The 25,883-nt window shown below is 32.1% G+C and overlaps 5 protein-coding genes across 6 annotated transcripts; 4 read left to right on the top strand and 1 right to left on the bottom strand.

The window, feature by feature from the left end:
- Nucleotides 1-377: 377 nt before the first annotated feature.
- Nucleotides 378-3,638, top strand: LOC107371708 (lewis-type alpha-(1,3)-fucosyltransferase). The gene has a single exon (XM_015939852.3). The coding sequence runs from the start codon at nucleotides 1,519-1,521 to the stop codon at nucleotides 2,863-2,865; it is 1,347 nt and encodes a 448-aa protein (XP_015795338.1). The 5' UTR covers nucleotides 378-1,518; the 3' UTR covers nucleotides 2,866-3,638.
- Nucleotides 3,639-3,695: 57 nt separating this feature from the next.
- LOC107371709 (uncharacterized) lies at nucleotides 3,696-4,824 on the bottom strand. Its single transcript, XM_015939853.3, has 4 exons — nucleotides 4,694-4,824; nucleotides 4,433-4,617; nucleotides 4,073-4,348; nucleotides 3,696-3,984 (listed from the first exon to the last, which is right to left on the bottom strand). The coding sequence occupies exons 2-4, from the start codon at nucleotides 4,615-4,617 to the stop codon at nucleotides 3,975-3,977; spliced, it is 471 nt and encodes a 156-aa protein (XP_015795339.1). The 5' UTR covers nucleotides 4,694-4,824; the 3' UTR covers nucleotides 3,696-3,974.
- A 921-nt stretch (nucleotides 4,825-5,745) lies between these two features.
- HDAC6 (histone deacetylase 6) lies at nucleotides 5,746-10,784 on the top strand. Of its 2 annotated transcripts, none has more exons than XM_015939847.3 (5): nucleotides 5,746-5,956; nucleotides 6,338-6,438; nucleotides 6,505-6,652; nucleotides 6,719-8,755; nucleotides 8,833-10,784. In XM_015939847.3, exons 1-5 carry the CDS (start codon nucleotides 5,873-5,875, stop codon nucleotides 9,034-9,036), a joined length of 2,574 nt encoding a protein of 857 aa, XP_015795333.2. In that variant the 5' UTR covers nucleotides 5,746-5,872; the 3' UTR covers nucleotides 9,037-10,784. The 2 variants fall into 2 exon arrangements, with proteins under 2 accessions (XP_015795333.2, XP_015795334.2); XM_015939848.3 differs by having other exon boundaries at nucleotides 6,395-6,438; nucleotides 8,833-9,379.
- A 609-nt stretch (nucleotides 10,785-11,393) lies between these two features.
- LOC107370919 (protein Aster-A) lies at nucleotides 11,394-12,849 on the top strand. Its single transcript, XM_015938876.3, has 2 exons — nucleotides 11,394-12,380; nucleotides 12,481-12,849. The coding sequence occupies exons 1-2, from the start codon at nucleotides 11,579-11,581 to the stop codon at nucleotides 12,486-12,488; spliced, it is 810 nt and encodes a 269-aa protein (XP_015794362.1). The 5' UTR covers nucleotides 11,394-11,578; the 3' UTR covers nucleotides 12,489-12,849.
- Nucleotides 12,850-23,591: 10,742 nt separating this feature from the next.
- LOC107370917 (protein Aster-A) lies at nucleotides 23,592-24,832 on the top strand. The gene is made up of 2 exons (XM_025162787.2): nucleotides 23,592-24,609; nucleotides 24,710-24,832. The coding sequence occupies exons 1-2, from the start codon at nucleotides 23,808-23,810 to the stop codon at nucleotides 24,715-24,717; spliced, it is 810 nt and encodes a 269-aa protein (XP_025018555.2). The 5' UTR covers nucleotides 23,592-23,807; the 3' UTR covers nucleotides 24,718-24,832.
- Nucleotides 24,833-25,883: the final 1,051 nt, after the last annotated feature.

The following is a 25,883-nucleotide window of genomic DNA, read 5'->3' as shown; positions in this document are numbered from 1 at the left end:
CTCTTATATGAAAATAATATCCTTTATATTGAAGCTCTAACAAATTTTCACATTATTGAAATGTTGATCGTCTCTCAGATTTCCACAAAAATAGATTGATTGATCACCAATCTTGAAGACTAAACTAAAAATTTTGAGCAATTTCATTTTGCGGACGTTTCTTGTTGACTTGACTGAATTCTGGTAAAGAGTAGAACTATTACTCATTGGTTTTGGCCTGATATGTTGATAATCTTACTCTGACACCCAATCCAATATATTAATTCCAACATTGACTTTGTTTTGGCATTCGATATCCTTATTAAACAGTATTAAATTAAACTCTCTATTTCTCATCCCTATGAAATTATTGAACGGTTCCTTGTGTATTGACTGTCTATTAGACATGAACCAGTGCCATGTTTAAATTAGAAATCCAATTTGCACTGTAAGAGAAACTGCTATTGTTTTGAAAATCAATTGCCTATTCCTACATTTATTGCTCACTATTGTTTCACTTGAAATAATTTATTATCTATCGTTATATGTACTTTGTTATAATTGTCAGCATGATTAATGAATCACAGTTACTGTATCACGATGATTTTTACAATTAATTTGCTCTATTGTGTGTTATTTGACAAACATATGTTCAAGGCTAACCTGAAATTCTCAGCTGGCCAAAGAGAAGCAAAAACAGTTCCTTAAAGTCATCTGTTTATTTTCTTTTCACATCTATACAGTCCATTTTGGTTACTACAATTTATTAAACCATTTTTAGTGTTTAATCAGCTTTATAATACATTTTTTATGAATGTTTCATCATGATATTTAGTGTTGGAAATGTGCTGGTTAATAAATAGTATTTTATTGGTTCATTTCTTCTCCATGCAACAAGATGAAATGTGTCAATAAAAGGATTTTGATTTTGTTATTGCTATCTTCGCCTTTCCATTAAAACCAAAACCACCTTATCAATTTGGGTCCTGTGTTCAATCTACTTGTTTCCAACATCAGATCAACAATCCCGGTCTGGTTCACCCTTCATCATTAAATAATCATAATGACCAATCATTGGTTCTTGAATCTCAATTTTTTTCCTTTTTGCCTTCTCATTGTGATGTCACTCTACTAAATCTACCTCAGACCAATTTCTCTTTTTTAAATTTTATAAAATTTAAAATTCAATATGGTTTCGATTTTCCAAATACAGCTAGAAAAACTGGTGAAATATTCTAATTTTGGATCTTATACCTTGAAAGATTTTTTTCCCACAACCAGCAACTGGAATTTAAAAGCAGGTCTAAAGTGATATCATTTGGATTTATATCAATAACTACTACACCCATTGATTTAAAATATTTCCCTGATCCAGAGCAGCTATCTTTTGTGTCCAATTCAATTAAATTTCAAGTCATTCACTACTCCTCAAGCATCTCTTTCACCTTCGTCATCATTCATCATTTTTTTTGTATATTCCTGTACCATTCTTCACTCCTGTTATTGAAACTGACAGCTTTAAGAATAACCAAGTTCTCAATGACTGAGATTCAATTTTTACTCAAACGGGCTAATCTTTCGCAAAATCCTGGCAGTTCCTCACCCAGGCGAAAAAAATGGACCCTGGTTATTATTGGCCTTCTTTTTTGTCTTTACTTTACTTATTTTCTGATAAATCCAGCCGATCCATCAGTCCGAGTCCTGGATGTTCCAAATAAATTACTTTTCAGTGAATATGTTCATAATCAACAATCTTCGTCATCCGTTTCTTTTTCATCTCATCAAGTTTCGCCGTTATCCTCGTCCTCACCTTTACCTTCAATTCCTCTTCCATCAACTCCTCCAATAATCCTTTTGTGGACTGGAGCATTTGACAGTGACTCTTGGTGGGGAGCAACTGAATCTCCTTTAAATTGTGATTGTATTGTTTCGAGAAATCGAAGCTTATTAGCTCAAGCAAAAGTTGTTCTTTTTTACTGGCGAAACACTAATTTAAAAGACTTACCAAAGTATAAATTTGAGGGACAAACATGGATTTGGCATCACATGGAATCTCCTATGAACACATTTAGAAAAGCCAATTTAGCCCAATTCGCAAACTATATCGATTGCTGGTCTAGCTATCGAAGTGATTCGGATTTTCCAACACCTTACGGGGAAGTATTAAAACTGTCTGAAATTAGTTATGCAAACAATTCAGAGTCTTGGCAGCAACGAAAAACTATCAACGTTCCATTCTCCTCAAAGACTCGTAATGTGGCTTGGATGGTTAGCAATTGTAAAGCTTCATCAGGAAGAGATGAATATGCTAAAGAATTAGCTAAATATATCGATGTTGACATTTACGGTGCTTGTGGATCATTGAAATGTCCAAGTTCAAAAGGATCCTATTGTTATCATCATATTGAAACTAATTATCGATTCTATCTGTCTTTCGAGAACTCTATCTGTTCAGATTATTACACTGAGAAAATTATCAATATCCTCAACTACACCGTTATTCCAATTGTCCTTGGTGGAGCTAATTATTCTTCAATTTTACCAAACCATTCCTACATCGACGCGCTTTCTTTCAAATCACCTCGATACTTGGCAATGTTATTGAGAAATTTAGCAGCTGATGAGAAAAGATACAGCTCATACTTTGAATGGAAAAGACAGTTTACTGTTAAAAATCACGACTATCGCCAACTATTTTGCCAAATATGCTCCAAATTAAAAAGTGTAGCTCAATCTTCGCCCTCTTCATCCTTTGACAAAGAAGGTGAAAAACTTAGACAATCTTCAGTGCTATGTAATCGGCGCCACAAAGATCTAGTCGGTTGGTGGTTCAATGAAGGATCTTGTAAGTCATGGTCAGTGATACGATCTAAATTCTTGTCATAGACAAATGGAAAAGGGAGAATTTATTTTATCAACAAACTAATTGGATGATTGGTTTGCAAATATTCGATGCATATCAAATTAATGTCAGCATAATCCAAACTAAAGAGTTGTATTAGGCCATTGACATACCTTAAAAACATGTGAATGTAAATTTTGTGAGAGTTTCAGTGACTATGGAGATGAACCAATACCAATCACAAATGAGTCTAGATTAAGGTATTTTAGATATCACCAATTTATATACATTTTGAAAGCAATGCAATAGCGTCTCATGTTACAGGAAACATCTTTGCAACTACTAAACCAACATTATGGTTTATCAACAAGGAAAAAAAAAGACAGTCCAAAAAAAACATAACCAAAGTGATCCTTGAGTTTGTATTTTCTACTTCAAGCTCTAAGCTGTCAACTCTACACAATTTTGTGGGCAATTAATAAGTTTGATTTCATGATAACAAATTTTACCTGATATTTGAACAAAAACAATGCAAATCAAACATGAAAAGAAACCAAGTCAACAATTGCAGTATTAATGAGTGGAAAGTTGCGGTCGTATTCAAATCAATAGATATGGTTACCATGTATATTATAAAATAATACCAAAGGAAGATAACAAATTAATGTGATCATAAAATATAAACATGAGATTGCAACCAATTCATCATCAATTGGTGTACAAAATAAACAATTTAGACCTGTCTAAATTATTAATGTTTTTAGTATTGATTCCTAAAAAAGAGTTGAACTGAATTAAATTTAATCATCGAAATTCATCGTTTTTTGTTTTAATTTTTAATTTTTGGACAAAAAAAGTAAACTCGGTGAGAAAATTTATAGCAAAATATATATTTGTATTTATTAGTATGAATGTGAATCAGTAATAATTTAACAGTAACAATATGAAAATGGACAAATGAGTGTAACATAGTTGGTTAGTATTAGTAGGTAATATTTGACAATCTTGAGGCTATGAAGGTGGTGGTTATTTAAGTTATAATAAACTGATTCGACGGAATAATTTAAAGTGATTTTTTCTGATTAAAGTATAAGATACATGATTGTATGGATTTTGGGAGGACCAGAAAAACCATGAGTAAATCTTGAGTCATTTAATGGTGGCTAGAATGTAAGAGAAGATAATTTAATTAGAATAAATTGGAGTGAATTTTTGAAGCAATTTTCGGGATTAAAAGAGAATCAAAATTACCAGATTGTTGCAGGTTCTTGGTGGTATTCAAGAGCAACCAAGGGTTGGACAGGAGCTGGAACTTGAACTGGTACTGGGACAGGGACTCGAATAGGCATTGGAACGGGTACAGCATGATATTGCTGAGATACAACCGGAGGCTGCATAGGTACATGGCTGTGAAACATGGCTGGTTGGAAGGCCAAATGACCGTGGATCATTGCGGGTTGAGCTTGGAAAGATTGATCCTGTTGGAAGTTGTTTCCCTTCATCATCATCATTTTATCTTTGAAAATACTGTGTTGTGTTGATCAACACATCAAGTTGGAATGAATAAAAGGTTATTGATTGCTTTTTTTGCTATTTTAGTTGATTACTCACGGGATTGGAATTGGAATCGGAATTGGCATCATCTTTTTCTTTGGCTTCAAAATCATTGCCAAGGCAGCAAGTTTCTTGATCTTCATCATCTTACGACGAGAAAGTGATGAAGCTGATTGTGGAGTGAACACCAAAAGGACAATCATTAATGTTGATAAACAGATGAAAATTGTTGTTGCTCTCATCTATTGGAAAGGGTGAAAAAAGATAAAAAGATAATTAAAAAACTGAATAAACATAAACATTGATCAATAACATTACTTTGATTGCTAGCTGATTGGAATATTGAAAATAATGAAAAAGATGATGTTAATGGAGGTAAAAAATAAAACACTTTTCACTTTTTTCACGAAAAAAGATGGATTTTGATGTTTCCTTTTGCCAATCAAATGACTTACTCCTTGATTTACATCGATGATGGGCTCTTTTTTAATCATTTTTCAATCAGTCGACTACCTGTACCAATTTAACTATGGTCCAACTAAGCTCCGCCAAAAACAAGACATTTGTTACTTGGTCAAGTAATCACAATTTGTATAGTTTGAGTGCATCACTTTCAGTTTCATCATCTTAACCATTTTGTTAGACTGGTTTTCAATTTAATAGTTGACACTTTTAAGGTTGAAAATTGTTACCAAATAGTCAATTAACAGCGATTCGTAACAAATATTGAACCAAACGGAATGCATATAATTTCAAATCATTTCATCAAACATTCAGACGATAATCCTTTCCACTTTTCTTCATCACTATTTCCTAATTCTTTTAATTTGCTTTTCATTTTCCAATCAGAAGCGCTAGAGTCTAACCTCTCTAATGATCAACTGTATCTGCAATAGGTGTAAAAAATTGATCAGTCTTAGTTTGATTTAATTGGTTGAAAATGAGAGACATTTGCAATGATGAGTCGATTCGATTAATTTTTTCAGGTCAACTCACACTTGCGATGATTCATTTAAATTGACTCAAACCTTTCTCCAGATGTGTATTAATCAAATCTCCTAGATCATAAGGAAAATCCGGAGTTTGATTTCTTGCTTGGTTGGTCTTGCTATTTAATTCAGTTACGTTTTATTTTTGCTTGCATATAATTTAGTAACGGCTATATCAATGGGATCCATTTTTTGGGAGGAATCATATTCCTATTAAAATAATCAAATATTACAATATGATTGAAAATTGCCAAAAATTTTGCGTTTAACTTAAAGTTTAATTCCAGATCCTATTCTGGTTACTAGATGTAGCTAGTAGTTACCAGCACCATCATCTGGTTGGCTACCAGTGTCAGGTGAATTTTGAAATGCACTCACAGCAAACACTTTGGATAAGGATATTTTGCCTGTTATTAAATTGTTTTTATTTTGTTTTTTTTTGTTTGTGTTTATTGTTTAGATTGTTTTAGTTTGTTTGACATTAAAAGTTGAACTTTTGACAATTCTGATGGAAGCTGAAACGCGAAATCTAACAAAAAGTGGTTCAACTAAATCCACCAATGATGACTTGACTAAAGCTCTCGATCAACTTGTAAGACCTTTTGAATATATTTACCGGTCTCATTCCCTTTTCTTGTCGAAATTTTGGCAACATTTCTGTATTCGAGGTTTTTGTCATTTCTGTAATTTCATGCTTCATTTTTATCTCTTGCTATTTTGGCACGTAGTCAAAGATCTTTCTCATTTAGTCACTTATTTTCACTCTTTTTTTAATCAATATCCTAAGACAAATTTTATTAAGCATTTTTATTTGTTTGTGATGCTTTGATTATTTCTTCATTTCTGTTGAGTTAAATTATAAGGCTATTGTTTTCAATTACTTTCTCGACTTGTTTTTGTTTTGATTCTTCCTTTAATCATTACTATCACCTCCCGGTTGTGGGTTCCTTGCTTGTTATCCTACGCTAAAAAGATTTCCGGTGGGTGGCATTCGTTAACTGGTGCTAATGGTTATTGGTCTCTTTTTCAGAAACTCGGAGACACAGACGATGTCAAAGATCAAAGTAGAAAAAGGTTTGTTTAAAAACTAAGTATTTTATTCGGTTTTAATTAATATCATGTTTTTTGTGCAATCCACAGTATTAAAACTGGCCTTATATTTGACGTTTCCATGACGGAACACAAATGCATCTGGGATGAAAATTATCCTGAGAGTCCAGATAGATTTAGCCGTGTTTTGGACAAAATGAAACAGTTAGGCCTAGTTGATCGATGTAAACTATTGCAAGTAAGCTTTAAACTTTTTAAAATTTTACGATATGTTCCTAATTTTACAACCCTTTAATCTATCTAGCCTCGACCTGCTTCAAAAAAAGAAATTCTTTACATTCACACTGAAGATCATTTTGAAAAAATGAAAATTACTGAAACTATTGATGATCCAGTAGAACTAGAGGAATTGTCTTCGAAATATGATGCAGTCTACTTTCACCCTAAAACTAATGAACTAGCATTACTCGCTGCTGGATCTACTATTGAGTTGATTGACGCAGTTTTGGAGGATGAGGTCAAAAATGGATTTGCTTTGATCCGACCTCCTGGTCATCATGCATTTGCTGATAAGCCTTGTGGTTATTGTTTTTACAATAATATCGCCATTGGAGCTGCTCACGCTGTCAAACAACATGGGTTACAACGAGTTCTCATTGTGGATTGGGATATTCACCATGGCCAAGCGACACAATTTTCATTTGAAGAGCAAGATGAAGTTATGTATTTTTCAATACACAAATATCTAAATGGATCATTCTGGCCTGAGCTAATTGAATCAAATTACAACTCTATCGGTCGAGGTCCTGGAAAAGGTTATAATGTCAATGTTCCTTTAAATGAAGAGGAATTGACTGATCATGATTATCTTGCCATTTTTCATAACATCTTGCTTCCTCTTGCTTATGAGTACAACCCTCAGCTTATACTAATTTCTGCTGGATATGATGCTGCAATTGGTTGCCCAGAAGGAAACATGCTACTGTCTCCATCACTTTTCGCTCATTTGACAAGTCAATTAATGACCCTTGCTCAAGGGAAAGTTTGTGTTGTTTTAGAGGGTGGCTATTGCCTTTCGTCGCTATCTGATGGAGCTGCTCTTACTTTGCGTGCACTCCTGGGTGATCCTTGTCCTCCTTTGCCGAAATCAGATGAACCTGTCAAACTCCACAAGTCAGCTGTTGATTCGATTCTCGACGTAATATGGGCTCATAAACCTCAATGGAAATCACTGCGAATTCAAGAGGAGTTTTCAGGTGCAGAAATTATTGACGAAAACAATCCTTTGGTTCGGCGTTACTCTCCAGTTGTTGAATATCGTGGAAAAGCGTCTCTTGTTGATCCCCCAAGTAAATATGACACAAGAGATTGTTATCCTGTCCGTGATAAAGAAACATTTGAAAAATTTGAATCCATGATTAGATGTTTGTGGAACTCGACTGATTTAACGGTGTCATCCTCCAGAACTTGTATCAAGTTTGATTTTGATATGAATTCTCATCGTCGTCCTAATTCAGACCATCCAGAGTGCCCTGATAGAATTAAAAGCATCTATAATGGTCTTAAAAACAAAGGAATACTTGATAATTGTACAATTATTGAAGAAAAACGCTCTGCAGTTGATGCTGAACTCAAATTAGTCCATTCGGATGAATACGTTTTAAAAATAAGATTGTTGGAACACATGAATCAAGATCAGATAGACAAGGTTGCACACACATTTGATTCTATTTATATGTGTAAAAATACCAACGATGCTGCTCGCTTATCTGTTGGTGCTTTACTCCAAGTTACCGATCAAGTTTTAACTAATAAATCTCGAAATGGCTTTGCAATTATTAGACCTCCAGGGCATCACGCAGCTAGAAATGCAGCTTCTGGTTTCTGTATTTTCAACAATATTGCTGTTGCTGCTGAATATGCAATCAAAAATTATAATCTTAAACGAGTACTTATAGTTGATTGGGATGTCCATCATGGTGATGGGACTCAATCTATTTTTGAAAATCATCCAAATGTTCTTTTTATTTCTCTTCATCGATATGATTTCGCTTCTTTTTATCCAAACAGTATTAAATCTGGGTTCAAAACGCCTTCCAACATTATTAATATTCCATGGAATGGTGGACCGATGTCAAACTTTGACTACATTTTAGCATTTACCAACATTATTCTTCCTGTTGCGTATGAATATAATCCTGAAGTGGTTTTTGTGTCAGCTGGATTCGATGCAGCCAAAAATGATCCTCTCGGCGAGTATAAATTAGATCCAGAAGTATTTGGTCATTTTACTCATCTTCTTAGTGGACTTGCTAGAGGAAAACTCATCCTTGCTCTTGAGGTTTTTATCTCACTTTATTTCTTGCCAATTAATTATTCTTATTCGTTTTCATTAATATTTATCTATCTTCTTTTCAGGGTGGCTACAATTTAAATGCAATAACTGAATCAACTGCCAATTGTGTTTCAGTTTTATTAGGAGAACCTCCCAAACCGTTACAGAAGACGATCATTAATGAGAGTGCAAGAACTACCATTCGTGATGTTATGAGTTATCATTCCTCGAACTATTCCTCTCTTGCTTTTTATGCTCAATTACCTCCAAACAAATTAACTGAATGATACTGATGTGCCATACTTGTTTTCCATCATTTTTCGTTCATTTAGTATTATCTTAAATTTTATTATCTCGAATTATGAGAAGAACAGTTGCTAAATACCAAATTGCCAAAAATATCTCAATTTCGTTGATTATTTAACAAACTAGTAGAAAGTTAACGCATTTTCTATTTTCATCATTAACTAAAAATTTTTTATTGACTCAGTATGCTAAAATCTATGTAACTGGTCAAAATTTATTAGCACACTTTAAATTTTGAGCCATATGCATGAACTTCTGCTTAAAAGCAAATAGGCAAAACTTGTTATTCTGCTGTCAATAAAATTTGCTTTGTTTAAATGATGACATCATATCTTTTCTTGACTTGATTGTGAAAATTGGAAAAGAGATACAAATAACTCGAATGCAGACAAATTGTGACTAAAAGAATGCTTAGTAACAGCAAAGAAATTGTATTTGCCGCTTTTTTGTTAGGTGCTAATACCAACCAATCAGCTGATAATGTTTTCATAGTGTGTACTTGTGTACTAGTGTATTTGTATAACTAGCTGGTAAACATTAAAAAATCTTCCCTTAACTATGCCAATTATTGAATAATATATATTATCATAGTATTGCTAAGTACCTTCTTACTCAGGCCATATTACACTTAAAATAAATATAATAATCTCTTCCATCAGTAATACTTTTTGTTGTTTTGTGTTTTCAACTTCTTTTCATTTTGCTTGCCATGATGAATCTTAATGGAGCTAAAATGATGGACAGAACTTTTTCATTGAATGTTGATGATGTTTTCAAAATGATTTTCTCTGATAGTCCATTTTTCCAATCGCTCTTGGCCAAAAGAAACACTTATAATATTACCGTTGGTGAATGGACTGATATAGATACAAACAATGTTTCAGATTATCTTAAAGAATACAAGCAATATCGGAATCTATCGTATACAATGGATGTGAACCAGTCAATGGCTAAAACTGTATCAACAGCCGAGGTTCAATATTTATATGCCAGTTCTACTCCTGGTCAAGCATATGTGATAAAATCAGAGGCAGCTAATATGGGATTTCCGTTATCAAGCAGTTTTCGATTTGATACTGTTTACTATTTAAGCAGAGGAGAAACCGAAAACAAATGTAATTTACAAATTTATGGTAAAATTGTGTCCAGAAAAAATGGTTGTGGAATTAAATCATTAATTGAAGATTCTACAATTCAAGGATTAAGTACTTATGTCGAAGATTTGACGCGATCATTATTACAACTCACTGAACCTGATCTTAAAAATATAAATATATCCAATTCATCAAGTTTTTTATCCAAAGAATCTATTCCCCCAATTACTGAACCTATTTTTGTAACTCGTGATCGGATAATTGCTGGCGAAAAATCTTTAAGTTTAAGGATAAGATCATTGTCTACATCATCTTCATCACTTTCACATTTTGAGCTCTACTACGAGACAAATATGAATTTAGATGAGGCTAAACTTCTGACAAGTAATGCAACTTTAGCAGATATTGAGAAGCGTCTTGCATCTGGTCGCGGATTTGAAACATGCATCATCACACGGAGTGGAATGGAGAATCTTGTTGTAACTGCAGCTAAATCTTACAAAAAAATAGGAACTTATACATTTCCTGTGGGTACAACTCCAATTCTCGGAGAAACAATCGTGCGAGAATTAGATCCTGATGAAATTATGTCAACTTTCGGTTCGTCTTAATAATAAAATTCCATTCTGAGTTAACATTGATTTTAAGTTTTAAATTTATTTCTTATTTCAACGCGACCGTTTGTCCAGAAAAAACACTTTAGTAAACCTGCAACAGGGATTCCCATTAAACCTGTTAACGTTGCTCCAGCAAGCATAGCTTTAGGTCCACGATGCAAATTATAAACTCCACCGGTAACAGCAAATGCAAAAACCATGTCAGTAAATCTTATGTCATTATGGTAAACAGCTAAATTAATAGTTGAAAGTTAACGGATTTTCTATTTTCCCCATTAATTAAAAAATTTTTTATTGACTCAGTAAGCTAAAATCTATGTTACTGGTCAAAATTTATTAGCATTATTAAATTTTGAGCCATATGCATGAACTTCTGCTTAGAAGCAAATAGGCAAGACTTTGTTATTCTGCTGTCAATAAAATATGCTTTGTTTATTAATAAATGATGTCATTGTATCTTTTCTTGCCTTGATTGTGAAAATTCAAAAAAAAGATACAAATTAATTTAACTCGAATAAAATTGTGACTAAAAGAAGGCTTAGTGACAGAAAATAAAATTGTATTTACCGCTTTTGTTATTAGAAGCTAATGCCAACCAATCAGCTGATGATGTTTATTGTGTAACTAGCTCTGGTAAACATTAAAAAATCTTCACTTAACTATGCCAATTATTGAATAATAAATTTTATCATCGTATTGCTATGTTACTTTTTACTCAGTTTATATTACACTTAAAGTAAATATTATAATCCCTTCCATCAGTAATATTTCTTGTTGTTTTGTGATTTCACCTTCCTTCCATTTTGCTTGCCATGATGAACCTTGATGGAGCTCAAATGCTGGACAGAACTTTTTCATTAAATGTTGATGATGTTTTCAATATGATTTTCTTTGATAGTCCATTTTTCCAATCGCTCTTGGCCAAAAGAAACACGTATAATATTACAGTTGGTGAATGGACTGATATAGATCCAAACAATGTTTCAGATGATCTTAAGGAATACAAGCAATATCGGAATCTATCGTATACAATGGATGTGAACCAGTCAATGGCTAAAACTGTATCAACAACCGAGGTTCAATATTTATATTCCAGTTCTACTCCTGGTCAAGCATATGTGATAAAATCAGAAGTATCCAATATGGGATTTCCGTTATCAAGCAGCTTTCGAGTTGATACTGTTTATTATTTAAGCAGAGGAGAAACCGAAAACGAATGTAATTTGCAAATTTATGGCAAAGTTGTGTTCAAAAAAAGTGCTTGGGGAATGAAATCATTGATTGAAGATTCTACAATCCAAGGATTAAGTACTTATGTCGAAGATCTGACCAGATCATTACTAGAACTTACTGAACCTGATCTTAAAAATATAAAGTTATCCAATGGATCAAGTTTTTTATCCAAGGAATCTATTGCACCAATGACTGAATCTATTATTGTAACTCGTGATCCGATATTTGCTGGAAAAAAATCTTTAAGTTTGAGGAAAAGATCATCGTCTACATCACCTTCATCACTTTCACCTAATATCATTGATCAGAAATTGTCTAGTGAGTCTGGTATAAAGAAACGCCGTGATCATTTATTTATTAATAAAATACAAACTTCATTAGGTGAGGAATCAAGTACCAATCAAATAGATACTTTGTTGATAAGAACTGTTTTTGTTTTACTTATTCTACTATCAACTCTAAATTTCTTCCTTTATATTAGACTATTAAGATTAGAAGATTCAGCTCAACTCTTGAAATCAATATTACATCCTGACTTTACGGTTCAAAGCTAAAGTCCTATCTTCCATTGCATTCCATGTAAAAAGAAATATTTGAGATAATTTTCTGGTTTTTGTTTGTATCAATTGTCACTCAGTTTTAACGTTGAATAATTGTATTTATTAATTTTATTTTTGGATAATGGTTATTTCAATCTATCACAATCGATCTCTTTGTAATTTTTAAAAATAGCTACCAATTGTTATGTAAATCAAAACAAGCCACATCAACTAAATTATTTGTGTATAAATATATTGCATAAAAATATTAAATGCATAAAATTTTGCAAAAAAGATATTCTCTTATTAAATATTTTGTTTCGCAAATTTACTTTCATTAAATAATAATTTAAATGCAGCAACACAGGAATTGACTGCACTCATGTAATCATATGATTTCATTTATCAAAAAGTAATCATAAACTGAACAATTAATGCACTTAAAAAAGATAATTTCAGCTTTTCTCATGAAATTTGCCTCAACAAGATATATGTTCAGATAAAACAAACTTATCCTATTTAACCAATATAAACGTGCACCCAGATGGAATCTGATGAGTAAATTACACAAAATATCAATCCGAGTAATAGTAACCTTTATTGAGCATTTAGTCAAACATGGCTGTTACTAACAAGGCAAAATCAACACTAGTGTCAAAATATTCAAATTGACACAAAACGGATTACGGAGGAAAATCGATTTCTTTCAAATTTAGATTTTGTTGACTTGTACATTTGAGCGATTAAAAGATGTCTCTGATCGATAGTTTTCAAGAAAATCGAGGTCGAAGATGAAACTTCGATCGCCTTTTGTACAATAATGGTAGCAGATTTTTTAATGAAACTCATTTTCCTGATGTAACTTTTTATGATCAATCAGAAAATGCATTTACTTCAAGAAATAAAATTTTCTTTTTCCTTTAAAACGGATGAGTTCGCTTTTTATCTAACCGACCTCTTTCTGTGACCGTAAAAATTAGAGAACTCAATCTTATTATTGGTCCATAGAAATTGTTTTTACACATCATGGATCGAATCTTTTTTTTCAATTTATCAGCAGTTCTCTTGATTTTGGCCATTAGACTAAAAACTTTGAACATCGATATTTCGACAATGGTAGCACCTACAATCTCTATTCGTTCACCAATTTAATTCTTTACTAATTAATAATTCGATGCGATTCAATAACTTTCCATTAGCCCATTTGGGTCATGGGCTTTAAACGTGCGAGAAACAACTTATCCAACAAACCAAACTCATTTCAACCCATTTCTTGGTGAATAAACCCATTTTCTGGTTAAAGCAAACATAATGCAAAGAATGGTGTTAGAGACTCGAACATTTTGAGTAAAGAGCTGAGACTTGATGGGTTTGTAGGGACATTGGAACTGCGTTCATTGGTACTATTCAATTACTCGTTCGATGGATAGTTTTCGATAAAATCGAGGTTGAATTTGAAACTTCGAATGCCTTTTGTACAATTATGGAGGTACATTTTTTCATGAAATTCATTTTAATGATGTAACTAATAGAAAATTGTCGAGCAGAGAAAAGTTTAAAACTCACCAATTGAAAAGTAATGAGCTTATAGCAATTTTGCAGATTAGGACCATTTCGTTTTCCACGCATGTTGAGTGGAGGTGGCTCTAGAAACTTTCTCGCCAACTGGTAGATAAAAGGACTAACAAGTGAATTTTTGTTCAATTATCTTTTGTCTTCACTTCAAAGATGTGTTCAAAAAAGTGCTTGGTGAATGAAATCATTGATTGAAGATTCTACAATTCAAGGATAAAGTATTTTTGTTGAAGATCTGACTGGACCATTACTACAACTCACTGAACCTGATCTTAAAAGTATAAATTTATCCAATTCATCAAGTTTTTTATCCAAGAAATCTTTTGCCCCAGTGACTGAATCTATTATTGTAACTCGTGCTCCGATAATTGCTGGAAAAAATCTTTAAGTTTAAGGAAAAGATCATCGTCTACATCATCTTCATCACTTTCTCATCTTGAGCTCAACTACAAGACAAATATGAATTCAGATGAGGCTAAACTTCTGACAAGTAATGCAACTTTAGCAGGTATTGAGAAGCGTCTTGCATCTGGTCGCGGATTTGAAACATGCATCATCACACCGAGTGGAATGGAGCATCGTGTTGAACCTGCAGCTAAATCTTACAAACAACTAGGAACTTACACATTTCCTGTTGGTGCAACTCCAATTCTCGGAGAAACAATCGTACGAGAATTAGATCCTGATGAAATTATGTCAACTTTTGGTTCGTCTTAATAATAAAATTCCATTCTGATTTAACATTGATTTTAAGTTTTAAATTTATTTCTTATTTCAACTGGGCCTTTTGTCCAGAAAAAAACACTTGAGTAAACCTGCAACAGGGTTCAAAAAGTATAAACTCCACCGGTAATAGCAAATGAAAAAACCATGTCAGTAAATCTTATGTCATTATGGTAAACTGCTAAATTAATAGTTGTGGTAGAAAATAGCAACGCTAATAAACCAGCTCTCCACCCGAATTTGAATCCATTTCGAATACATGTAGACAGGGTACAGTCGGCAAGTTTCCGAGCATATGCAGTTTTAGACTGGAATTGATATTCGTTGAACCTTGTTTTGAAGTCTATAAAAATAAAAGCATGATATTTAGAAATGGGAAAGTATTTAGCATGACCATAGATTAAAAAATTGCGCAAATTGATAATCACCATTATAAACAGGCCTCATACCAATAGTTGCACCAATAATCCCACCGGCTATCATTGAATGGTACCAGGTTTTCCAGATGAAACCAGCTTCTCCACTTTCTTCACCATTTAAAATTTCTCTGTATAATCTTTTAACACGATAAACACCATCTTCATCTAGAAAGAGAAAAGTCTTAGTAGGCTTGTGGCTAAGAGTTGAATTTGAAGGATCACTGAATATGCGAAAGACAATAGGCTGACAAGAAGAAATAATAGCAGATGAATCTCCTAAATTTTGCAAACCTTTACGAGATCCATCATCATGTCCTTACCAAGAATCAAAATGTTGTTGATGTTGTTTTACCTATTAATTTGGATCGATTATTCGATATGCTTCTTACTATTAATAATCCACATTTCGCCTCTACTTTCGCTGAGAGCTTAAAACACGAGATCAATATAACCAGAGAATGGTGTACTCCTAGTGTAAGCGACTTAAAGGAATCTGACCAGCCAATCATTGGAGTAAGGCAATTAAGCCGACAAATGGTACTGGTTCTGACCTGTTTCGCCAATGCTTGTTAGATAAAAATGTTAAATGTTGAAAATACATGTAGCATGCAATAAACATCTTTCCTTTGCTTGTCAGTTTTACTCTTGAGAGACAAAGAAGATGACAGGGAAGGAAAGAAGATTGAAGGGTTTGGGCCCAAAACAGCCAAGTCCATAACAGCCAAGTCCAAAACGGCCAAATACAAAGCTGCTTAAATCAAATAAAACTACTTAAATGATCAGATTTATTAGGGGCATCAAAAAGTACTTTTGTTTTTTTTACCACCGAATTTTGCTTCAATTTTGAATAAGTTTGACTTAATCAATTGACTCAATAATTTTAAGGACACAAGAGCATCGATATAGGTGTATGTAGACCATTTTTTGACTCGATCGGAGTTAATTAACTATAATTAATTAGCTTATCAATATCCATAGGCAGGTTTTTTTGGACTTTTTTGCAATTTGAATTGATATCATTTAAGCAGCTTTGTATTTGGCCATTTTGGACTTGGCTGTTATGGACTTACCTGTTTTGACTTTGGCTGTTTTGGGCCTTTACCATCTGATGAGTAAATGACGCAAAATATTAATGCAAATAATTATAAGTTTTATTAAACAATTAAATATCTCATATAACAGATTGAATCAGCCATAGTTATGAACCTCAATCAATTTTGATTTAGTCGTCGTGTTTGTGGTGTTTCTTGTGTTCCTTAGGTCCGTGATGATCCTTGTGCTTGTGATGGTGTTCATCTTTGTGGTGATGTTTATGATGATGATCGTCGTGTTTGTGGTGTTCATCATGTTTCTTACCTTCAACCAGGTTAGCACTGATCAAGGCGAGAAGAGCAAAGATCAAAACGAAGACTATCGAGAATCTCATACTTATAACAGTGTACAAAACTTGAGACAAATTAATACTAATAACTATTAGTTTGGAGGTTAGTTTGATTGTGGTACAGTTTCAATCGACTATTTATACTTAAGGTAACAAAAAGATCGAGTTGTACAAATGTAAAGAATAAAATGCATGAATTTGGTGTGAAAATTATGATTTGTTTTGCGTCAAACAATCACCGACTGAAAATTTATCCATTGTCCATAATGTGACAAAATTTTGAGCATTCAATAGTTTTACAAACAGGTGCATTTAAAATATTGTGTTTTGTCTACTCATTATTATTATTTAATCATTATGAAAATGGTTCAATCAGGATTTTTGATATGCATTAAACTTCTGGTTTGATTTGTCTAATTTGTTTGCAAAGTCTATTCGCACAAGACGTGTAAAGATGAACATTCGCTGTCAAATTTAAACAAAAAACAAGTAAATGTAAATGCACGATAGACGTTTATTAAATCATAAAATTGTTACACTTATGTAAAATTATTGTAAAGTATGTTGATTTAGAAACAAAAATAAATTGGGTTTTTAAGGTTTAGTACTCTTCGAAAATTAATTCATTCTCGTAATATAACTTTGGTTCACTCGATGAATGTCATCCATTTTTGATTCACGATATTTGTTGTTTACTGGTTAAAAGTTTTGTATCTTTGAGCGTTTTTAATTCATCGCTCAACAAAAGTTTAGTCGGTTGTTAAGTTATTGTTAGTTATTGTTGGCTGTGACGAGTAGGTTCACATTTCCTCGTAATTGCACTATTGATTTCGTGTAAACAATAAATCGTTGTATTGGGTTAGAATCTGGCATTGAGTTGATCATATATGCAATTGGACTATGATTATTCGCTATTTAACTGGCGAGAAGTGATCTATGAAAAAGTAAAACAAACTAGCATTAACCATGTTTGTGTTTTGGGTGTTCCTTGTGTTTTGGAGGTTCTTTATGTTTCGGTGGTTCTTTATGTTTTGGAGGCTCCTTGTGTTTAGGTGGCTCCTTATGCTTTGGTGGTTCCTTATGTTTCGGTGGTTCCTTGTGTTTTGGTTCTGGCTTTTTATCATCACAAGAAACAAGATCAGTGCTGATCAAAGATAGAAACACAAACACTAAAACAAAAATGATTGAAAGTCGCATATTGATGTACAATTGGTATGAAACTTTAGTCAAAAAGAGAAGACAAATTACCGATTGTTGTTTATTGTTGGAAAGAGAATGATTTTCATTGGAATTGTTTCTCGCTATTTATACTTAAAATAAATGAAAGATCGAGATGTCACAAAATAATTTGAATGTGCGTTAATGATCAATGATTTGATAAAAATTAATGAGCCTAAAAGTGTCAGGATCTTTATCGAGCCTAACTTTCCGGTTAAAAAGGTAATCAATTAATAGCAATTTTACTGGCAGAACATTGTTTTTCAATGAAACCTCAATTAATCTTGATCTTGAATGAAATGGTCTTAATTGCTTCACCTACTCTATCGACTATTAAAATTGCTTCAATTTTTGACGACTGTTGCTTTTCCATAACAGCTAATAATACAATTTACCGTATTGTGTGATTTTTCGAAGTATTATTTCAAAAGGTTTTAGTTCATTATCTTGAGGTTAACCAAGCTGCACACTGTATCTAATTTTAACTATTTGTTTGAAAATTCAGCAAGAAATTATCTGATTCTCAAACACTAATGTTTGTAGTAATTGCGGTATGTTTCTTCATCAAGTTTAGCAATTTAATTGACTGCAATGAATTTTTTCAAATATTTAAAGTTCATATCCTTGTAATTGTCGACAATGCATCTAGCCTTAGATCTCTAAATTGGTTGAAGAGGATAGTCAACAATTAGTAAGGCAAATACTATTAAATATTCAATGGTTTACACACTGAAAGCAAATAAGTGTTTTATTCACCATAAAAACGTTAAATGAAACTTGAGAAAAATGATTTTGTTGAATAAACTGCTTCAATAAATCTGATAAGGGCGATCCAAGTTTTCAATTTAGCCTCGAGTTTCTCCACAGAGATTTTCAAGCGCATTAATGGATTCAGTAACATGTAAAAACTTACAAAGTCCCAGTTCTTTAGTCTGATCACTTTTGTTGCTTCTGACAGTTACTTGAATGATCAAATATTATAATTTCATTGAAAGCTCCTCGATGGTGTAATGCATTGTGTGATAGAATTTCTAAGAAATGAAATTTACTTATTCCAGTTGGACTTGAACATAAATCAGATCAGCCTTTAAAATCAATGTAATCTTCCATAAAAGGTAATAGAATCGACTTTCATATGCCAAATGTACATTTAGGTAGCTGAAACATCTTTCAGACATTTTCCCCTTTATTTCGTTAAACTTATCCTGTGATTTTATTTTCCATTAACTATTAATTTGATTGAATGGAATTATTAATCAGTGTCAATTTTCATCTACTATTTTTTTGATTGATCAACATCTTTTTAGTTACTTTTATTTTGCTAGCATATGATTATAACCAACTTTGTATGAAATGGAAAAGCTAAAACTTATTCATCAATTAAAACCATCAGAACTGTCTTGGAAGAATGAATAACAATGGAATTGAAAATGAAAGAATATTTTGTGATAATCATTATATAATTGAAGAAAAACTCTCTTAATTCCGATTCAGATAATTTTGCTTGAATATAACATGATTCTCGTTTGAATAGAACCAATTTTCATATGAACAAAACCAGCATTCAAAGGAGTTGAGCCGGCTTACTGTAAAGACATCAAGGATCAAAGATCAATCTAATGCATATGATTTTTTAAGTAACCATCCAACTAAATAAATCAAGTCTGAAATCTGACATGACAAGTAATAAAATGCTATAAATTTTTTTGTAGGATCTTTAATGATTTCATATTTCATTCCATCATAAAAAAACTAATGTTTGGCCAAGAATGATGATTGTACATGATACCATTCCCAAAATATTAGATAAACATCATATACATCAGACGCCACATTCCATCCCATCTAAACATGCGATCGTAGTTTTAACTTTGGCCTCGATTTTTCTGAAAACTGTCTGTCGACCGAATAATTAAATGATACCAATGAACGTAGTTTTGACGTCTCTAAATATCGAAAGTTTCAGACTCTGTTAGTCTGTAAACATATAGACATGAAAACTGGATCGATTTGTGGGATTTAGATGTTTCTCTGATAAACTGTTTCCTCGAAAATCGAGTTCCGAGTTTAAACTTCAATTGTTTTTTGTTCAATTATCAATGATTTTTTCATAAAACACTGCTTTACTGATGTAATTTTTAATAAAGAACCAGAAAATGCATTTATTTTGAACAATAAACTTTTCTATTTTCTGTAAAGCATCTAAGTTCGATTTGCATTTAAACCGACTTTTTTCTGTGACTGTGCGAGTTAGAGGACTCAAACTTATTATAAATACATAAAAATTGTTTGTAAACATAATTTATTGCATACTTTTCTCAAGATATCAACAGTTCTGAATATTTTGGCCATTGACCTGAGAACTTTGGTCCTCAATATTTTAAGAATGACAGCACCTAAGATCACTATTCTTTCGCCAATTTAATCCTTTACCAATTACTAATTCAATGCAATTCAAAAACTTTCCATAAGCGCATTTAATTCAAGATAGTTGTGGTTTAAATGTGCTAGAAACAGCTTATTTAACAAAACAAACTCATCTTAACCCATTTCTTGTTAAAGAAAACAATTTACTGGTTAAACTGTCAAACATGATGCAAAGAATGCTGCCAAAGGCTCGAAAATGCGAGTAATGACTTGAGACTTGGGTGAGTTTGTAGAGGCGTAAAAACTGAATCACTTGGTACTATTAATTAATTTATCAGATGGCCAGTTTTTGAGAAAATCGAAGTCAAAGTTGAAATTTCGATCGCCTTTTGTACAGTTATGGAAGCCGGTTTTTTCATGAAACTATATTTTACTGATGGAGATTTTGATGATGAACCAGAAAATGCATTTATTTGTCCAAATAAAATCTTCGTTCTCCAGTAAAGCATCTAAGTTCGATTTGCATTTAAACCGACTTTTTTCTGTGACAAAAAAAGTTAGAGATCTGAAACTTATGATTAGTACATAAAAATTGATTGTTAACATAATGTATTGAATATTTTTTTCAAGATATCAATAGTTCTTTAGATTTTGACCATTGACCTGAGAACTTTGGTTTATAATATTTCGAGCATGGTAGCACCTACGATCACCATTCTTTGACCGCACACTAGATTCTGTCATAGGCTATAATTTGATATAACTCAATGCTGTATAAAATCATTTAATTATGAATAATCTTATAACACGTAAGATTTGTGTTAAGTAACCTTCTAACTTTATAAATAAAATTTCAAATCTGACAACATCAGTGATAAAATGCTATAACTTTTTTTGTGCAATCTTGAATGATATAATGCTGATAGCCCATAGTGAAATCTAATAATTAGTCGAAGAATGATGACTGTAGGTTAGGCCATTCTCGAAATATTTAAGCTTTAAGTTTTTTAGCCCAATGGCCGAAATCAAGAGAATTATTGATAAATTGAAAAAAATATGTAAACCATGGTGTGTACAATCAATTTTTATGTACTAATAATAAGTTTCAGATCTCTAACTTTTTTGGTCACAGAGTAAATTCGGTTTAAAGGCAAATCGAACTTAGATGCTTTACTGGAGAACGAAGATTTTATTTGGACAAATAAATGCATTTTCTGGTTCATCATCAAAATCTACATCAGTAAAATATAGTTTCATGAAAAAACCGGCTTCCATAACTGTACAAAAGGCGATCGAAATTTCAACTTTGACTTCGATTTTCTCAAAAACTGGCCATCTGATAAATTATTTAATAGTACCAAGTGATTCAGTTTTTACGCCTCTACAAACTCACCCAAGTCTCAACTCATTACTCAAATTATCGAACCTTTGGCAGCATTCTTTGCATCATGTTTGACAGTTTAACCAGAAAATTGTTTTATTTAACAAGAAATGGGTTAAGATGAGTTTGTTTTGTTAAATAAGCTGTTTCTAGCACATTTAAACCACAGTTATCATGAATTAAATGCGCTTATGGAAAGTTTTTGAATTGCATTGAATTAGTAATTGGTAAAGGATTAAATTGATGAAAGAACAGTGATCGTATGTGCTATCATTCTCGAAATATTGAGGACCAAAGTTCTCAGATCAATGGCCAAAATCTAAAGAACTATTGATGTCTTATAAAAAATATTCAATACATTATGTTAACAATCAATTTTTATGTACTAATCATAAGTTTCAGATCTCTAACTTTTTTGGTCACAGAGTAAATTCGGTTTAAATGCAAATCAAACTTAGATGCTTTACTGGAGAACGAAGATTTTATTTGGACAAATAAATGCATTTTCTGGTTCATCATCAAAATCTCCATCAGTAAAATATAGTTTCATGAAAAAACCGGCTTCCAAAATCGTACAAAAAGTATTCGAAGTTGCAAATTTGGCCTCGATTTTCTCGAAAACTATCAATCGGATGAATTATTTAATAGTACCAATGAACGCAGTTTTAATTTCTCTAAAAACCCACCAAGGCTCAGCTCAAAATGTTCGAGTCTCTAGCACCATTCTTTGCATTATGTTTGCAAGTTTAACCAGAAAATGGGTTTATTTACCAAGAAATGGGTTAAGATGAGTTTGGATTATTGAATAAGTTGTTTCTCGCACGTTTAAAGCCCAAAGCCCATGACCCAAATAGGTTAATGGAAAGTTATTGAATTGCATTGAATTATTAATTGTTAAAGAATTGTATTGGTGACCGAATAGTCATTGTAGGTGCTACCATTGTCGAAATATCGATGTTCAAAGTTTTAGGTCAATGGCCAAAATCAAGAGAATTGCAGATAAATTGAAAAAAATATTCAATCCATGATATGTAAAAACAATTTCTATGGACCAATAAAAAGTTTTTGTTCTCTAATTTTACGGTCACAGAAAGGTTTGTCTAAAAATCGAACTGATCTGTCTTAAAGGAAAAAGAAAATTTATTTCTTAAAATAAATGCATATTCTGATTGATCATAAAAAGTTACATCAAGAAGATGAGTTTCATTAATAAATCTGGTCGCACAGTTGTACAAAAGGTGAGCGAAGTTTCATCTTTGACTTCGATTTTCTTGAAAACCATCGATCAGAGAAATCTTTTAATCGCACAAATAGAATTAGTTTTTATGTCCTTAAAAACCAACAGAGTCTGAGTGACAGAAATTCATTTTCACTCGTTTGTGTCAACTTTGTGCATATATGTGACAATTGTATACCAACAATCAAAGCAAATATTGAATTACGAGTCGGAAAGTCGGACTGAGAAGTTTACCTCGCTTACATATTTATACGAATTGTATTAGATGAAAAATTAAGCCACCATATTATCCTGATTTGACTTCATCTTTTTATTATTTGCTAAGACCAATAAAACACCTCATTTTGGGTAGAAAGTGGAAACCCGATTCGGCCTCAAAGTTCTGTACAAAAGAAGCTTTTGGGTTACTATAATATATTATTTCGTAAAAGCAATTGATGCTAATTGTGGTCGTTTCATTAAATAGTTTTAATTTGATAATTTGATCTTTTAAAATGTAAATTCAGTGCAGAAATTTTTTGATCTACTGAACATATTTGTCGCCCTAACACTTCGAGTCATGTGAAAAATCAATCTCATATCTTAATGATTAAATCTGAGAGATGGGGGCTTGTAGGTTCATCTGTATGTCTGTATTTATTAGTACATTAATCAAGTGGCTGTTGAAAACGCAGATAATAACAAGAAAATAAAATTGTATTTGCCGCTATTTTTATTTCTTGAAAGCTGATGCCAACCAATCAGCTGATGATATTTTTATTGTATAATTAACTCTGGTAAACATTGAAAAATCTTTCCTTCAAATCACTCAACTATGCCAATTATTGAATAATAAATTTTATCATTATAGTATTGATATGTTACTTTTTACTCAGTTTATATTACACTTAAAGTAAATATTATAATCCCTTCCATCAGTAATATTTCTTGTTGTTTTGTGATTTCACCTTCCTTCCATTTTGCTTGCCATGATGAACCTTGATGGAGCTCAAATGCTGGACAGAACTTTTTCATTAAATGTTGATGATGTTTTCAATATGATTTTCTTTGATAGTCCATTTTTCCAATCGCTCTTGGCCAAAAGAAACACGTATAATATTACAGTTGGTGAATGGACTGATATAGATCCAAATAATGTTTCAGATGATCTTAAGGAATACAAGCAATATCGGAATCTATCGTATACAATGGATGTGAACCAGTCAATGGCTAAAACTGTATCAACAACCGAGGTTCAATATTTATATGCCAGTTCTACTCCTGGTCAAGCATATGTGATAAAATCAGAAGTATCCAATATGGGATTTCCGTTATCAAGCAGCTTTCGAGTTGATACTGTTTATTATTTAAGCAGAGGAGAAACCGAAAACGAATGTAATTTGCAAATTTATGGCAAAGTTGTGTTCAAAAAAAGTGCTTGGGGAATGAAATCATTGATTGAAGATTCTACAATCCAAGGATTAAGTACTTATGTCGAAGATCTGACCAGATCATTACTAGAACTTACTGAACCTGATCTTAAAAATATAAAGTTATCCAATGGATCAAGTTTTTTATCCAAGGAATCTATTGCACCAATGACTGAATCTATTATTGTAACTCGTGATCCGATATTTGCTGGAAAAAAATCTTTAAGTTTGAGGAAAAGATCATCGTCTACATCATCTTCATCACTTTCACCTAATATCATTGATCAGAAATTGTCTAGTGAGTCTGGTATAAAGAAACGCCGTGATCATTTATTTATTAATAAAATACAAACTTCATTAGGTGAGGAATCAAGTACCAATCAAATAGATACTTTGTTGATAAGAACTGTTTTTGTTTTACTTATTCTACTATCAACTCTAAATTTCTTCCTTTATATTAGACTATTAAGATTAGAAGATTCAGCTCAACTCTTGAAATCAATATTACATCCTGACTTTACGGTTCAAAGCTAAAGTCCTATCTTCCATTGCATTCCATGTAAAAAGAAATATTTGATAATTTTCTGGTTTTTGTTTGTTTCAATCGTCACTCAGTTTTAACGTTGTATTTATTAATTTTATTTTTGGATAATGGTTATTTCAATTTATCAAAATCGATCTCTTTGTAATTTTTAAAAATAGCTACCCATAGTTTTGTAAATCAAATCAAGCCTCGCCAACTAAATTATTAGTGTATGAATTTGAATATAAATAAAATAATTAAAATTTGAAATTAAAAAGATATTTTTCTCTTATCAAATTTCAAAAATTATTGTTTAACAAATCAGCCGTAAGTGAAAATGGACGCACCAATCCGCTATAGTCAGGCTTAAATTCAATTTCTTATGATTTTTCTTCGACATAATTCCTGTTCAAATTTACCGAATTTTTCTCATTTAATCAATATTTATTTACATCCAGACGTATGGTGGGACATAATATTGATGCATGATAACATTCATTAAACAATTACATTATCACATTACCAGATCGAACTAACCGTCTATGAATCTTAATAAATTGTGTTTTAATCTTTGTGTTTATGGTCTTCCTTATGTCCGTGATGGTCGTGGTGTTTGTGGTGATCATGATGTCGATCTTCATGATGTTTCTTACCTTAAACCAGATCAAGGCGAGAAGAGCAAAGATCAAAACGACGATTATCGAGAATCTCATACTTATGAATAAAAAGTGTACAAGACTTAAGACGAATCATTAATAACTATTGGAGGCTAGTTTAATTATGTCCTGGTTTCAATAATTATCAATATCTATCAACCAGGATTTTACTTAACGAAAACATTCTCAACGGCGTCGTGGGTTCAAGTTCATATAATTTTAAAACATGAATTTGCACGATATGCGATAAAGTAAAAGATTTAAATAATTTACACCAAATTTAGAACATAAATTTTTTATTTAAAATGGACGATAAAATCTTCAAGTCGAAGGATTTTTACATAGACTTATGTAAATTGAAATAAAAACCAAGTTATCACTGAATATTCACTATTAAACTGAGAAGCATTAACCATGTTTGTGTTTTGGGTGTTCCTTGTGTTTTGGGTGTTCCTT

The sequence above is a fragment of the Tetranychus urticae genome, chromosome 2 (assembly GCF_039701765.1).
Source record: "Tetranychus urticae isolate SD_2017Ah chromosome 2, NJAU_TeUrti_SD_1.0, whole genome shotgun sequence".
NCBI lineage: Eukaryota > Metazoa > Arthropoda > Arachnida > Trombidiformes > Tetranychidae > Tetranychus > Tetranychus urticae.
This window is presented reverse-complemented; position numbering and strand designations above follow the sequence as displayed.

Bases quoted from the DNA above. Each gene is read 5' to 3' on its own strand.
- LOC107371708 (XM_015939852.3), top strand. From the start codon at position 1,519: ATGACTGAGATTCAATTTTTACTCAAACGGGCTAATCTTTCGCAAAAT.
- LOC107370917 (XM_025162787.2), top strand. From the start codon at position 23,808: ATGATGAACCTTGATGGAGCTCAAATGCTGGACAGAACTTTTTCATTA.
- LOC107370919 (XM_015938876.3), top strand. From the start codon at position 11,579: ATGATGAACCTTGATGGAGCTCAAATGCTGGACAGAACTTTTTCATTA.
- LOC107371709 (XM_015939853.3), bottom strand. From the start codon at position 4,617: ATGAGAGCAACAACAATTTTCATCTGTTTATCAACATTAATGATTGTC. The intron at 4,349-4,432 runs GTGAGTAATCAA...AACACAACACAG, and splicing joins CCGATTCCAATTCCAATCCC to TATTTTCAAAGATAAAATGA.
- HDAC6 (XM_015939847.3), top strand. From the start codon at position 5,873: ATGGAAGCTGAAACGCGAAATCTAACAAAAAGTGGTTCAACTAAATCC. The intron at 6,439-6,504 runs GTTTGTTTAAAA...TGCAATCCACAG, and splicing joins AAAGATCAAAGTAGAAAAAG to TATTAAAACTGGCCTTATAT. The intron at 6,653-6,718 runs GTAAGCTTTAAA...TAATCTATCTAG, and splicing joins ATCGATGTAAACTATTGCAA to CCTCGACCTGCTTCAAAAAA.